Source organism: Pseudochaenichthys georgianus, chromosome 23 (genome assembly GCF_902827115.2).
Source record: "Pseudochaenichthys georgianus chromosome 23, fPseGeo1.2, whole genome shotgun sequence".
NCBI classification, from domain to species: Eukaryota; Metazoa; Chordata; class Actinopteri; order Perciformes; family Channichthyidae; genus Pseudochaenichthys; species Pseudochaenichthys georgianus.
This window is the reverse complement of record NC_047525.1, coordinates 12,209,757-12,224,220: the sequence shown is the minus strand read 5'-3', so window position 1 is coordinate 12,224,220 and position 14,464 is coordinate 12,209,757. Positions and strand designations below refer to the sequence as shown.

Here is a 14,464-nt window from a genome sequence, read left to right as displayed (position 1 = left end):
GGGTGTAGTGCCACTACGCATTACATAATAACCAATACTCTCCGCACGCCGTGGCGCGCAGGGTTTAGTTTTATACACATTCACGGAGGGGAGAAGGAGGGGCTGTCACGCCGCTTGCTTCTTCTTCCTCGACTGCTGGCCGAAATTCTGGGTTGGCTGAGCCTGAGCTGCAGCCGGAACCGGAGATTTTCTCGGCCAACTTGCCCTTGTCTCCAGCCTGGGCTGGGGACTCGGGGTGGGCTGCAACCTCTGGTTGACCGGTGCTTTGAACCGGGCAGAGTTCGCTTGGGTGAAGGACTGCTGCTGCGAGGGCAGCGGCTGGATCCTTCGAGGGAGGCAGAGGTGGAGTGCCTCGTCCTCCTTCTTCTTCGTCTCACACCTCCTTTGCATGGAGGCGAGAGCGGAGCCGAAAATTCCCTCAGGAACGATGGGCATATCCAGCACATCTTCCCTTTCTCGGTCAGGGAGGTTGGTGAGGTTGAGCCATCTCGCTCTTTCCTGCACCACCATGATCCCCATTACTTTGCCCGTGGCCTGGACGGCGCAGCGCTGGACACGGAGGCAAATGTCCGTGACCGCTGCCATCTCGTCCAGAGTGGCTGCTCCCGGGCTACCCGACAGGTCCTCGCAGAGCTCCGCTTGGTAGGCGGTTAGCAGCGAGGACACGTTCAGGGCCCTGGCGGACAGCGCTGCAGCTTTATAGGACTTTTCAGTCATTGTGGACTGAAAGCGGTCTGCCTTTGCTGGCAGCGTGGGGTTCCTGCTCGGTGAGGGGCCCACCTTCTACCGAAGGTGGGCCGCCACCAGCGGTTCCATGGGCGGTATGCGGAGCAGGCTGAGCCTCTCCATTCCATCGCAGTCCAGGGAGGAGGCACCCTGGATTGGGACCTTGTTGCTGAAGGGCCGGTCTCTCCACGAGACCGACACTTCATCCAACATTTCTGGAAAAACCGGGAGGAGTTGCCTCCCTTTGCCCGCTGTTTGGGGAAGATGCTTCCCCTCGTAGCGGGACCTGGAGGTCTCCTTGGCCATTTCAGGCCACGGAACATTGAGTCTGACCGCAGCGCGTTTGCACACGGCCTGCAGGTCCATGCTCAGACCGGGCGAAGCTGGTGTGCTGTCGCCCGGGAGAGCAGCTCTCGCTCCAGGTTTTGCAGCCTGGGCCGATGACATGAAGGTGTCCTCTTCTTGTTCATCTGACTCGGACAGGAGGAACGCCAGGGCGTCCTCCTCATCGTCCTCCTCATAATCCAACTCGAGGACATCCTCCGCGGGTGAGACCATGGTGAGGCCTAACCGGGAGCCCCAGTTTGGTAAAGCACGGGAATGGATTCCTTGTCATCACCGGGTCCCGGCCTGCCAGGGCCCTGATAATGAGCCCCAGACCGACACGGAGAGGGGTTCGCTCTCTGTGGCGGACGCCCCCGTGTCTTGACTGCCGGCCGGCGGGTCCATGGACATGGGGGGGTCCTGTTCCGACAGGCTAGCTTGTCTCGCTAGCCGTCGGCGGAGGCTCTTGACTGTGAAGCGGACACAATGTCCGCATGAGCCGGGGTTGTCGATAGCGCTTCGGGCGTGTTCCAGCCCGAGGCAGGACGAACAGACCTGGTGTGTGTCTGTGCCCGAGATCTTCAACCCGCAGCCGCAGAGTCGAGCCACCGAGTCGAGCCACCGAGTCGAGCCACCGAGTCCCTGACTCCTCTGGTGTGAGGGAGAGGGGCGTCCATCTTTGTCGCCTCGTGGCGTGGAGAGGGCCCGCTCTCGACAGGTGGGACGGGAAAAAAGGTATTACCACCTTGTCCTTAATCCGGAGAAAAGGACGGTGTGGGTCTTTTATTCCCGGAGAATACTGACTGGTGTGGCAGTATGCTCCTTTTTTAATCCTTTTCCCCTCCGTGGGGAAGAGAAAAGAAAAACTTCCTCGCTACCGTGGTGTCGGTAGAGAGGGAGCGAGCTAGCAACAGGTGTGCTGCTAGCTTGAAAAAATCGGACCTACCTTACTTTCTCGTAGAGAAGGGCGAGGTCGATTTTTAAGTACTAACGGCGTTAGTACTACCGTCTTCCTGCGAAGCAGAAGGAGTAGCCGGCTAGTGCCCGTCGACCGAAATGGTATTTTGGGTTCAGTCTGTGGACAGTGAAGCTTGCCCGGCTACTGTGAGATGTGCTCTGAAGCGAGAAGAGGTGTTTGAATGACGCATGTGTTGTGGCGCAAGCTAATTATAGGGGGTGATTTCCCCTGACGCTGACGTCAAGATCACCAGCCAATCAGGATTGGCGTAATGAGATTGATGCTTCTGTTTGCTCCGCGATGAGGCGCATCCCATAGTGAGACATCGAACGGAGTGTTATGAATGAGAACTACTTTATTCAGTGTTTTTACCTTTAATCACGGGGTCTGTTTGCTTTGGAGATTTGATTGGTGGTTTGCTGTGTATGCAGAGCCTGCATGTCACTCACTCAAGTACCCCTGACATGAGAGCCGCGCAAGTTTTCCTTTTGTAGCAAGCAGCAAAATAATGACGTGTTTGAGTTAATTGGCCTACTTAATATCGCAAGTCCTAATTTTTAATTTTTTTTTAAATCTATTTTTTTTAAATCGCACGTCCACGCGAATATGAATATCGCGCATGTGCATATCGCGATTATCGTCACGACACGATATAGCCCTAGTCCAGGCTGAGAAATCCGCGGAGCTGCAGCTGAGAAAAATAAGGCTGAGTGTGTGTGTGTGAGGAGCTCCGCGGATTGGTCCAAGAAAACAATGGAAAAAGAGAAATCTCCAACGAGGCGTTCTGCGGCAGACAGTTGTATTCGCTACAGGGTGTACTTTGAGGGTTTGTGACTCTGCAGACCGTTTACATGCATAAAAAGCTACATAACACACAAGGGGACGGGTAATAACTGAAAAAGCATGACATGGGACATTTAAGTAAAATGTATGAGGGTAATTGCTCCTCTGTCACAAACACATTCACATAGACTCATGCATATTAGGCCATTTAAACCATCCTGTTTCTGTTTTCTGTAATTGTTTCTGGTAATACCCAGCTGTTGAGAACTGGGAGATTCCACCACAACAACTCCTTCAATGCTCTGCGTAATAACAATAATAATCCGCAGTTTTTACAATGACCAGCATTTACAACCTGTCCCCCAGCTGGTTTAACACCGCGGAGAGAAGCTGTTTGTATCATCGCCTCTCTCAAACCTGTAATCGACTGTAAACCAGAGTCGACCTCTCTGCAGCTCACTTATCCCGGAGCATCTCTGATGGTTGCCCTGGTGACTGTGTTTAGCCAGCTCTTTGAGGGTGAAGTGGTCTGCATCTTTGCCTCTCTGACAAGGGCCTCTGCTACTGCTGCTGAAGGCTTTTTCAAAGGTTTTTGAAAATCATCTCACTCACTGGCTGGCACTGAGATCGCTCTGCTGGTTTCCAGACGGGCAGTTGGAGTCAGGATGTGCCAGCTTCCCTAGAGAAGGCCAAGAAGAGCTGCACCCTGAGAGAGAGAAGAAGACTCTCTGCCTTCCTGGAACTTCGCATGATGCCTGGGTTTTTGCGTTTTGCTCTGCCAGAGGCCAGTTCTCATAATTAGTATCATTAATTGTTGCCAACATTTGCAATATTGCAACAAGGCACCGACTGTAAACAAAGCTTATCCTGAGTTTCTATAAGCTGGAAGAAATATAGAAATATAAATGTGTGTGTGATACATAGAACACACAGTGTCTTGTTTTAATAATGCAAATCTGGGGACGTCTGGACAAGTTGACTCTACTCTGAAATGCATTCGACGTAGATTATTATCTTCCCTTATTATGTGTCTGTTTTTATAATATCTGACCTATTTACCAAGCTTAGACTGATAAGTTAAATATTTTGGGACAATTTAGTAGTTAGGGTTGGATTGGATCTTTGAATATGTGATTAGTGTAAGGTGTGTTTTAGCTTGTAAGGTTTCTGCACAACACATGAACTCTCTCAAATTCTAGACTTGTTAGTAATATAAATTGTATATTCTTTCTGTTTAGTGTCTGGGCCCCCTATATGCTACAGATAGTTTTTGTATTTATCATTTCACTTATCTCCATGTCTTGTGATGCAAACTGTTGTATCTTTAAACTGTTTGTGAATAAATGAATATATTAGCAACAGAGATATTGCAACCAAATGAAAGCCCCTCCACTATTATAACACGGCCACCATGCTCTGTATTTTAACAGAAAACATAGTGGCCTAAAGGTAATGTAAAAACACAAAGGCCCTCTCTAGAGCCAGTGTTTGTCTCTTTGAAACGTGAAACATATTAACACAGGAATCGCTCCCTATAAAGGGATTATTCTCAGCTAACAAAAACAGGAAGACTTTTAGCTTCAGTTGATTGATGCTTATTCCAATACAAAAATTCATTATGAATATTACATTCCATTTCTGACAATATAGCCCCCTAAATCTTACAGGCCCCTTCAAAGCAAAACACGACAATATTCTTGTCAAATCTGCTTTCATTCCAGGACAAATTGTTGACTTTGGTTACAATAACTTGCAACATGGATGCCATCGTGACCGTCATCCATTTTGCTGTTCACGGTCCTGTTGGCTTAACAAATCACTGGATGACGCTACATCACTTCAGACAGCACATTAAATATACAAGATCGGCTGTTATAAGTCTGTGTAGTGGTGTCATGTACAGTAGTGTTGTTTACTTAGTACGCCATACTCCTGATGAATGGGTCTAAGATGATGGATCAGCGGGTGGCCGTTTGCATGCATGCGAACGAAAGCATGCAAAGCAAAAGAGGGAAACTCCTGCTTGTCATTCACAATTGGTTCCATCACTAATAAGTAATTATACCAAATCTCTAAAAGTGATTTGTTTAATTAAAATTCACAATAACAAGCGTATCGAACATCCAAGTTAATGAAATGCTCATAATGTTCTCTGGCCTCATGGACATTACAATGTTCAGTGTGAATCTTTCATGCAGTTAAAAATTCATTGCTGCTGTTTGAGTGATCATCTCACATTTTCATTATGCTGCAGCCCTTCTTTAGAAGTAGCCCAACAATAAATTGAAGGTACAATCTCAAATGTTGTTGTTTTATTGCTTTATTTAATGTTCAGTTTGAAAGCAACTACCACAGAGCACATGTTGGCTTCAATTTGTACTAGAACAAAACAAAACATAGGTTAGGTTTGCGCAAGCTAATCACTAAAGGTACCATACTAAATGCTAATTTTGCATCAATCTTAACACTAAATGTTCCACTTCATTCACTTGTGAAGTGGCAAATGTTACTATCATATAGTTTCACCACAACACAAATGTTTGTAAAATGAGAGTAAATTATGTGTAAAATATATCTAAAATGCAAAGTATGCTAACGTGTGTTCGCTAATGTCTAGATGCTGGGCCTGCTGTACTCTAAACTATAATACAAACATCACCAAAAGCCTGCAGACATGTCCTTTAATATTGGCATAAAATATTCAATCAACACTTCACACTCGACATGAACATGGCATTATAGGTCACCATGTTTTCAGATAACAACCTGATGGTATACTTTGTCATATCATTTATTTAAGAAAGTTGTACTTTTCTGGTTTGTTTGGATGAGACAGAAACATTACTACGGTCTTGACAACACAGAACCCATGAATAAAGGTGAAAGAGAAAGACCTTCATCAACAGAAGCTCCAAGGAGGAAATGATTGATTGGAAGAATCAACAACAAAGAGTAGTAGCCCGAGAAAGGTCAACATAGAAAAAGCAGCAAAGATAAATAAAAAGTCTCACAGAAGGAAAGAAAGAAAAGACATGAGTCATGTTGCCGTTCACGGCACAGTGGTTCCCTTCTTTGACAGTGACTCACCTCTCTGATGGCCGTGCAGAACTCACTCTGAAGGACCTTCTTCAGAGATTGCAGCTTGTGACCCGGCACGTCCCCCGACTCCTGCAGCTTCTCCAGCAGCTCAATAGCCCTGGCAACATCTGGTGGAAAAGAGGGACAGGGAACGGGTGTGAGTTGAGTGTGAGCCAAAGGGAAAAATGCCCTGTTCAATTACTTTAACAGCACAGGCACGAGAGAAGGCAAATCAATGGGTGGGATAATGGAAATAGACTCAGTCAAGGCCAGCTGGGGCAGGAAAGATAGAACAGCAATCCAATCCATGGATTGTTTGCATTGGCTTAACTATATGCATGTGAATAAGGGAGGGAGGGAATCATTGTTAGTTGTTGGCTTATGGTTAAACAAGCCAAAAAGTCGTTATGACAACACAAAATCTGATCAGCTCATTTTCAGACAGGTTTTTAAATGTATCAGGAAAAAAAGTGAGCGAATCTTTTTTCCTGAAACTTTCAGAATCTCTTTACACAAAAGGGACATGTATGTATAACAGACATGAACAAGTGGATTTTCATAATAGGTGACCTTTAAGAGGCAAGGAAACTGTAATAAAATCAAATCAAATAAGCTCACAAGAAAGGTAAATAAAGGTGGCAGCTTAATTGTTACTTATTTATGTTAAGTAGCATATAAATGTAGGGTAGTATCGTCCAAGTTATAACAATTTACACTAAATCTAAGCTTAGAGGCTTTGACTCCAGGGTCCAATGAGTTCTCTTCCCCTGATAAGCTTAAACTCAATGAGTCTGCCAGCCTGGCTGATTCATTTCTTGCCGTCTGAAATGACCAGACCAAATGTATAATGAAAGGAGAGGGAAGTCTTTTGGTACTCAATCACTGGACTCACGACTCTCACTAACATGTTTTATTCAGACTGTGTGTCCAGAGACCTGCGAGCACACAACAAAGAGAGAAGATTGCCGCAGTTTGACAGTGGCAGAGATTTACTGCTCTGTTTCTAGTTTCACACCATATATGTTTAGTTTTTTTATTCACCAATCCATCATATTGTCAACAAAGTGTTAGGCAGTAGTGGGGCCAATCACAAGTTCCCAGACACATTGGGTATTTCTTCATATTGCTTGTTTTGTCAAATAAACAGTCCAATGACACTAACATGTGCAGTGAATTGCAAAGTAGGGGGAACAAATCTCTGCAACACCTTTCACATAAGATGTCATTGTAACCACTTTTAAGAGTTCTTCTAATGATCATTCACTTTTGAGAATGATGATTAGAGCATCTTTAAACACTCACAAAGTTCATTTTCCAGAAATGAAATGTAGTTTACTTAGATGATGTTCTACTGAACATTATTTTCCACCAGCAAGCAGAACGCCCACACCTTACAGTATATCACTGAGAGCTAGGCTGCTGATTTTCATTCATGTCACTCCACAAAGCAACAGAGATGTTCAACAATCATCCATTTTTTAAAACTTCCACACAGCTTGTTTGCCCAAGTGGGATGGATCAAAACAGAACAGGAACATATAGTATATTTTCTCTACTACATTACTGTACATGTGTTCTCCATCATCTTGGTGATTCATATATGGAATACATAACTAGACCCAATATTTTTCATCTTTTCCATTAAAGTATTTCAGAAATAGATATGATACTAGTCAAGAAGCAACAATCCTGATCATCCAAATACCAAAAATATAGCTTGCAGCTTCCATGCAAATAATCGTTGGTTACAGCCTTTATGCAGTTGATCTGAAGGCCCTTATGTCTACATTAAAGTAAAGGACAATATAAAATCAGGATTTAAAAGAAGCAGCAAGTAAATACCAACTGACTTCTCCACACTGTCCTTTCACTGCGAGGCTGTATCATGTTCTCTTCTGATGGTTAGATACTTTGTGTGTAGAAGCATCCCACACACACATGTTGATATTGAATTCTTGGAATATAGGAGTAACTCAATAAAGCTGATGGCAGACACAAGAGAGCTTTTACTGTTGGCAGAGCTGCGGGAGAGGGGGAATGAAGTAGTCTCCGGCCCTGATTGTGTGAATACTCGATAAGGCCATACAAAGGAAATGTGGAACACACAGATCTTAACCACATTTGCCTTTATACTATATATGGAGACAATAAGCAGAGAAATCCAATGCCTGTTTCTATTTCAAGCGCTCTATAATGTTGATCTAATTGAATTGCAGGTTTGGATCCCATTGACACTAACTTCAGATTGTGAGTCCAGCGGGAGTTGTATTTGCAGATGAGAACTGGCAACGGAGCGAGTCATCAAGATGATGCTAATCAGCCATTAATTAAATGACTCTGAGTTAATGAGTCTCATGTAAATAGGGGCACGGGTACGTGTATATACAATTAGAACCAACGCTAACTATAACTGTCTTACCAGTTCCAGTCACCAATCCCCACACCTGCTTGTTGTTCCTTAATCAACCTTTAGCTTAATACACCCCCTTAGTTACTGTTGCTATGCCTGTAATAATGTCCATCATTGCACAACACATCATTTGCAATGTACAACGATAATGCTTGCAGATTTACCACTTTAAATTCTTGGTATTTTTCACACAAAGTAGGTCATTGATATAATTCAGATGGTTATACTAAACAGAATTATGATTTATAGCTGGTGATTGTTGATTTTTAGGTAAATAAAGTAAAAGCTAGCTGCATGGCTAGATGCCACAAAAGGTTTATGAAGCATTTTTTGGTTGATTTTATTCAAGTAACACTTTAAGTAAAGGATATTACTTGTAAACGCTCTTTTTTTTATTAGAGTGAACTGACTATCAGTTCCATTTAATACCACATAAAACCAGCACCTATACTTTGTTTGCCCACTTGGGGGCAATGCCACAGTATAGGCATATCATCATTACATTAAAAGTGAATGGCTAACTTATTAGCAAACGGTTGTGTTTTGTAAAGAAGCAACATTAGCATTCATTTGGAGTAATGTGTTGGCCATTTGTAACTCCAATATTCATATTCATATAGAATATTTTTAGCTTTTTTCAAATGAATAGGAAATTCAGCATATGGTGTTTTTAATAGCTGATATTCTTCTTAGTATGCTATAATAATATGTTGTCTGTGGTCTGTTGGTCAGGTTTTTTCTAAATGCCTGAATATCAGAAAACAAACTTTCTGAATAGCTTGTAATGCGATGATAAACTTCCATGCAGCAAGAGCATTTGTCTAGGAGGTTTATGAGCATTTCTTTCTCATTAAACGAAGGTCAGGGACCATTAGGAAATATTTTGCCCACCTCTATGCCATGATTTGCTTTCATATGCTCATTAGCACCATTTTCTTTATCCACATCAAGGACGTGGACTAGGCGTTTGGAACTGAACTTCAAAGAGTAATGTTGCAGACATTTTTGGCGGTGCTTTCATCTCGCTGATCAAAAGTGAAGCCTGCCCATTTCCTCATCTAATCTTTCTAACATGAATTTGGGTAATTTCAAATTTCCTCAGCTTTGCATCAGCCAGAGAAGCTGCTCCGTTAAAAAAAATACTCCATTGTTATCTACATTGACAGTTTTAACAGTAAAACTATGCACCTGCCTTTTTCCATATATCTGGTCCCATTGACATTGTATCACAACATAAAAGCACAGGGACACAGAAAGGGTTATAACAGGTGTCACACAGAATGAGTGGTAATAAGTGGTAATTGTAGCTGAGTAGCTCAGAGGTAATGACATGTCAGCTGGCACTGAATTGGCACATTTGCCCTTTACTAGTTCCAGCGATATCTACTCTGTGTGTGTAGTTCTTCTGCCTCACTGGCACACTGTTGGTCATTCACATCGGAGATACTGTGCAGAGTGTATGTGTAAACAAATCAACATATGATCTTAGTGTTGCAATGAAACATATATCATAAACTGGCACATGGCTGCTGGACAATTCCCAGTACATAACACTGCAAAATAATTAATAAATATATATATATATATCTCCTTTTTTTCTATCTTCAGTTCTGAGCCAAACTGATTTTAAGCGCACGTTTCCCATGAGAACACTTCAATCCCCTCTGCTCTGCACGCTTGATGTAGAAGTGGGGCATCAGATGAGCTGTGTGTGACTGATCAGAGAGTGTAAAAAAACCCGGAGGAAGAGGCATGGAAAGAGTGATTGTGCTCCATGACTGCAGGGGATCACAGTTACGTCACGTTAACAGAAAAGGATTCCCAAATCGAATGTGCAGCGAAATTACATATTACATTATCTAATAGTCTGGCAGAGAGAGGGTGGAGAAAAGCCCCTGGATAACCCTTTGCACTCTGATAACACTCACACAACCACACGCTCCTCATGTTCTACCTTCATCGGAGATAGAGGCTGAAAGAATAAATAAGCACCGCTGAAGATAACAGTACGTATGTGTTCAACACCCACATGGCGTTCCTGTTGCATGCGCAGCCTATGAATAGCTTCAGCTGGAGGGAAGTACAGGACGTATGATCCCACCCGTGATGAACCTACAAATGCAACAATGCTGGATTTAAAACTTTAACAGTATGTCTTAAATAAATAACGAACTGCGTTTCAAGCTGTGAATTATTATTGACTATAGTGTACAAGCACTCTATTTAAGACATGCACTTACAGAGTATGCTATTCTTTTGCAAATCAAGTCATATTTACTGCTACAATAACTTCACATGGCATTTTAGGTTCCTTTTTACATTAAGTGTTATATACAAACAGGGCAATGTTCATTTTAACAGTTGAGTTAAGTGCAATGAACATTAATATGACTTCTCATATATTTGCCAAAGTGACATATAGAAAATATTGTGTTTTTTCAGCCACTTTTCCTGACACTAATTCTAGTTTTGCTTCAGTACTTACACTCACTGATTTCCTGGCCAACTAGCAGCCATGGAATACGGCCTACATGGAGGCATACAATTGGCGATTAACACATCCAGCAGACACAAAGCAACATTAACATTCACTGGGAGTCGCATTCACTCTCCTTTAGCTCTGTTTTGGGTCTCGTGTGACGCCTGAGGGAAATATCCGGCTCTTTAGCTGCTGAATGCTCCACTTCAGTATGTTCACCAGCCGTTGCCCACTTTGCTTGCCTGCTGTTTGGTTCTGAGCAGGTAGTGAATGGTGGGTTTTAAGAGTTTTTTTATGCGGTTTGGGAACTCATTCAAAAGGTTGTTGGCCATGAAACCAAAACAAAAGGAAGAGAAATATAACGCTCCATCGAGCCAAGCAGAACTGCAAAGTCAGGTAATAATTATTTGTCTGTCCATCATTCACAAATACAGACATGTCATCCATCGTCAAGAGACAGATATGGGTTATGCACCTTTAGCCTCTGTTATTTATCTGCTCTCTCATTACATTTGAGAGACTGCCAATTCATCCCAGAATTCCCTTAACAAAAACATACTTGTTTGCAATCCTGGTCCTAATAAAGTGTTAAGAGCTCCCAATTGATATCATGACAGCAGAAAGTCTGCACACCAGCGGACCCAGACTGAAAACCCACCTGTTCAACTGCCAATAAAAACAAAAGCAAAAACATTATTCATGGTTCTGTATAGCAACTAGAAAGGTTTGGCTTATTTGAAGCATAAGCAGTAGCACTTAAAATGCGTTAGCAAATTGAAAGCTTATCTACTTGCGTTATTTTTGCTTTTTCAAGTTTGTACCATTATGGGTAAATGCACTTGTTGTAAGTTGCTTTGGATAAAGAGTCAGCTCCATGAAATGCAATGTAATGAAACCGCTTCTCTGCAGTTGTATGGGGATGTATTTCATCATCTGCCACACCTAGCTGCACAGCTCTTCCCAATGGTCTCATCGACACCACTTTACCTGCTCCTTATTCTCAGATCTCTACCAGTTCGCCTGCTGTGCCACTTCTCAGCCCTTCATCCTTCTTGTATCTGCCTTCCTGTCTTGTTATATTTTCTCTTCGCCTGTCTTTTTGCACTTTCTGCCAGCATGCCTTGACCGTTTTGTCCTGACGTCCAGCTGGTTAGCGACCTCTGATTCTGATTGTCGACTCAATCAGAATCAAATTCTGCATTTACCCCACCTTTGCACACACTGATGCGTACATTTAAACACTTTTGCCACCACTGGACTTTATAGTAATCCTGGCCTTATCTGTGTCACTAAAAATAAATCGCAAATAAATCAAGTTGAGCCCTCAAGTGCTTTTTTGTACAGTTTTGCCTCTCATCGAAACCCAGAGACCTGCGGTTTAGTGCTTTAGGGGATTCAGTGAGTCCAGATGCGTGCAACATCTGTACAAGTGTTAATATCCCCCTCAATGAAAACGATATGCTCCGCGTTGACAACTGCAAGTCTGCCAAATTTAGCCTATCTCGGAAGCAAACAGACTGTGGCAATTAGGTCATCCTCACTGTGTTGTTTGACAGATTCTTCTCCAAAGGCAGAGGAAAGATAGCTGCTGGTCCTGTATCTAAAAGGAGATTTCTTTTTAAAGATAAGTGGCAAAAATAGAAATATTTATTAATAATCCTCTCATTATCTGCTGCAGAAAAGCTTAGGCAAAGCACCTCAAGATTGGAATGTGCAAAGTAAAATGAGTTGTAAAGAGTATCTTTTGAAGTGTTAGAGGTGTGTGACACTAACTTGTGTGTATGATACATTAGGTTAAAGTGTAATGCAGTGGAGCCATATTAAGACGAGTTATGACACCGGCAGAGATCCTGTCAGGACTTTATTCCCACTGCTATACTTCGGATGAGGGCATTCTCATTAGTGATTCTTAATGATTAAATGAGCAAAGTTGAATGCCAGTTTTTTAATTAGGTGACTGTCAAGACTTCTTAATGTTTCTGAGAACAAAGTTTCTGTCGTGTGTTGACGATGGAATTACTATATTGCCCACTAATGTTAAATGGTGAAAGAAATACTAATATCACAAGTAAAATCAAACAAGAATAACCCGTCAAATGTAATGAAAGTATCATAGGTAAAAGTACTCTTTATGCAGAATTACTCATTTCAAATTGTTGTGGATTATTATATTATTAATATTTAATTTCAAGCAAATACATATACCAGCAAAAGTGTTTTAATGTTGTATCAGATGTTTTTAAATGTGAAAAGTAACTAGTATTTAAAGCTATCAGATAAATGTAGCGGAGTAAAAAGGAACATATTTTCCTCTGAAATTCACAGGGGTAGTATTAAGCAAAACCATTCCTCAAAGATTGCAGCCCTGTACAGTACGGTCTTGGGTAAGATAGGTTACATGTGTTAAATGTAGCATGTAAATCAAAATACAACTTTTTTCCAATCAATTGTACCAAAACAGATTTGTACTGCTAGCACATGCCCTCATACATAAGGTAGAAGGTGTTATGGTGCTTTAAACTTAATACATTAAAATATTACTTTCCCCCTACATCCAGATCCTGAATGAAATGGTCACTGATCAGATGTGTCGTCAGTGGGATTGTGTTTTATCTATAATTGTTGCCGGTTGCATAGCAACAGTGTTTATACAAGTATATTGACTTGAAACATGTAGTGTTCTTGACTTCCCATGCTTAGAAAATGACCCTTCTGAAATCATAATACAATTCAATGCAAAATAAAAGGTGGTATGCGATGACTAATTGTGACATTGTCAGTGCGGCACCATACCAAACTAATTTCCCTGAGCTTCTTACATCAGGATGAATAAAACTCGTCATCCTCATCATTTAGAGAAAAGGCACTGAACAAAGCCACAGTGACATGTAATAATGGCTTCAATGCTCGACCAGGCTCCAACATATCAGCTCTGGGCAACGTTCCAGTTTTCTGGTACAATTAGTCAAATTCTAACAGTGAACAGAAGAACTGAGCGTTATTATTTTTCAGTACTTAGAAGTGTAGTTTTGACAAAACTGCAGCAATGTAAATAAACACATTCAGATCAGACCCTGAGCTCATTAAACCATGCAGACGTGATTAAATCTCTCAAACATGACTGTACCTTGTCTTGATTTCGTCTCAAATGACCTTCCTCTGACTGCACTCTTACCTTTGTACCCTGAGAGATTCTGTCTAGCATGCATCCATCCATCCATCTTCTCCCGCTTATCCGTGGTCGGGTCGCGGGGGGTAGCAGTTCCAGCAGAGAGCCCCAAACTTTCTTTTCCCTGGCGACATCAACCAGCTCTGACTGGGGGATCCCAAGGCGCTCCCAGGCCAGCGAAGAGATATAATCCCTCCACCTGGTCCTAGGTCTACCCCTTGGTCTCTTCCCAGCTGGAAGTGCCTGGAACACCTCCCTAGGGAGGCGCCCAGGTGGCATCCTAACTAGGTGCCCGAACCACCTCAACTGGCTTCTTTCGACGCGAAGGAGGAGCGGCTCAACTCCGAGTCCCTCCCTGATGACCGAACTTCTCACCTTATCCCTAAGGGAGACACCAGCCACCCGGCTGGAGGAAACCCATCTCGGCCGCTTGTATCCGCGATCTCGTTCTTTCGGTCATGACCCATCCTTCATGACCATAGGTGAGGGTAGGAACGAAAATGGCCCGGTAGACAGAGAGCTTTGCCTTCCGGCTCA

The 14,464-nt window shown here is 42.8% G+C and overlaps 1 protein-coding gene across 2 annotated transcripts in view; it reads right to left on the bottom strand.

The window, feature by feature from the left end:
* Positions 1-14,464, bottom strand: part of lin7a (lin-7 homolog A (C. elegans)) — a 46,003-nt gene that overhangs the window by 23,208 nt on the left and 8,331 nt on the right. For both annotated transcript variants that reach the window (XM_034074700.2, XM_034074699.2), the window contains exon 2: positions 5,879-5,997. In XM_034074700.2, the coding sequence (XP_033930591.1) occupies positions 5,879-5,997 (119 nt within the window). The remainder of the gene's footprint in view (positions 1-5,878; positions 5,998-14,464) is intronic.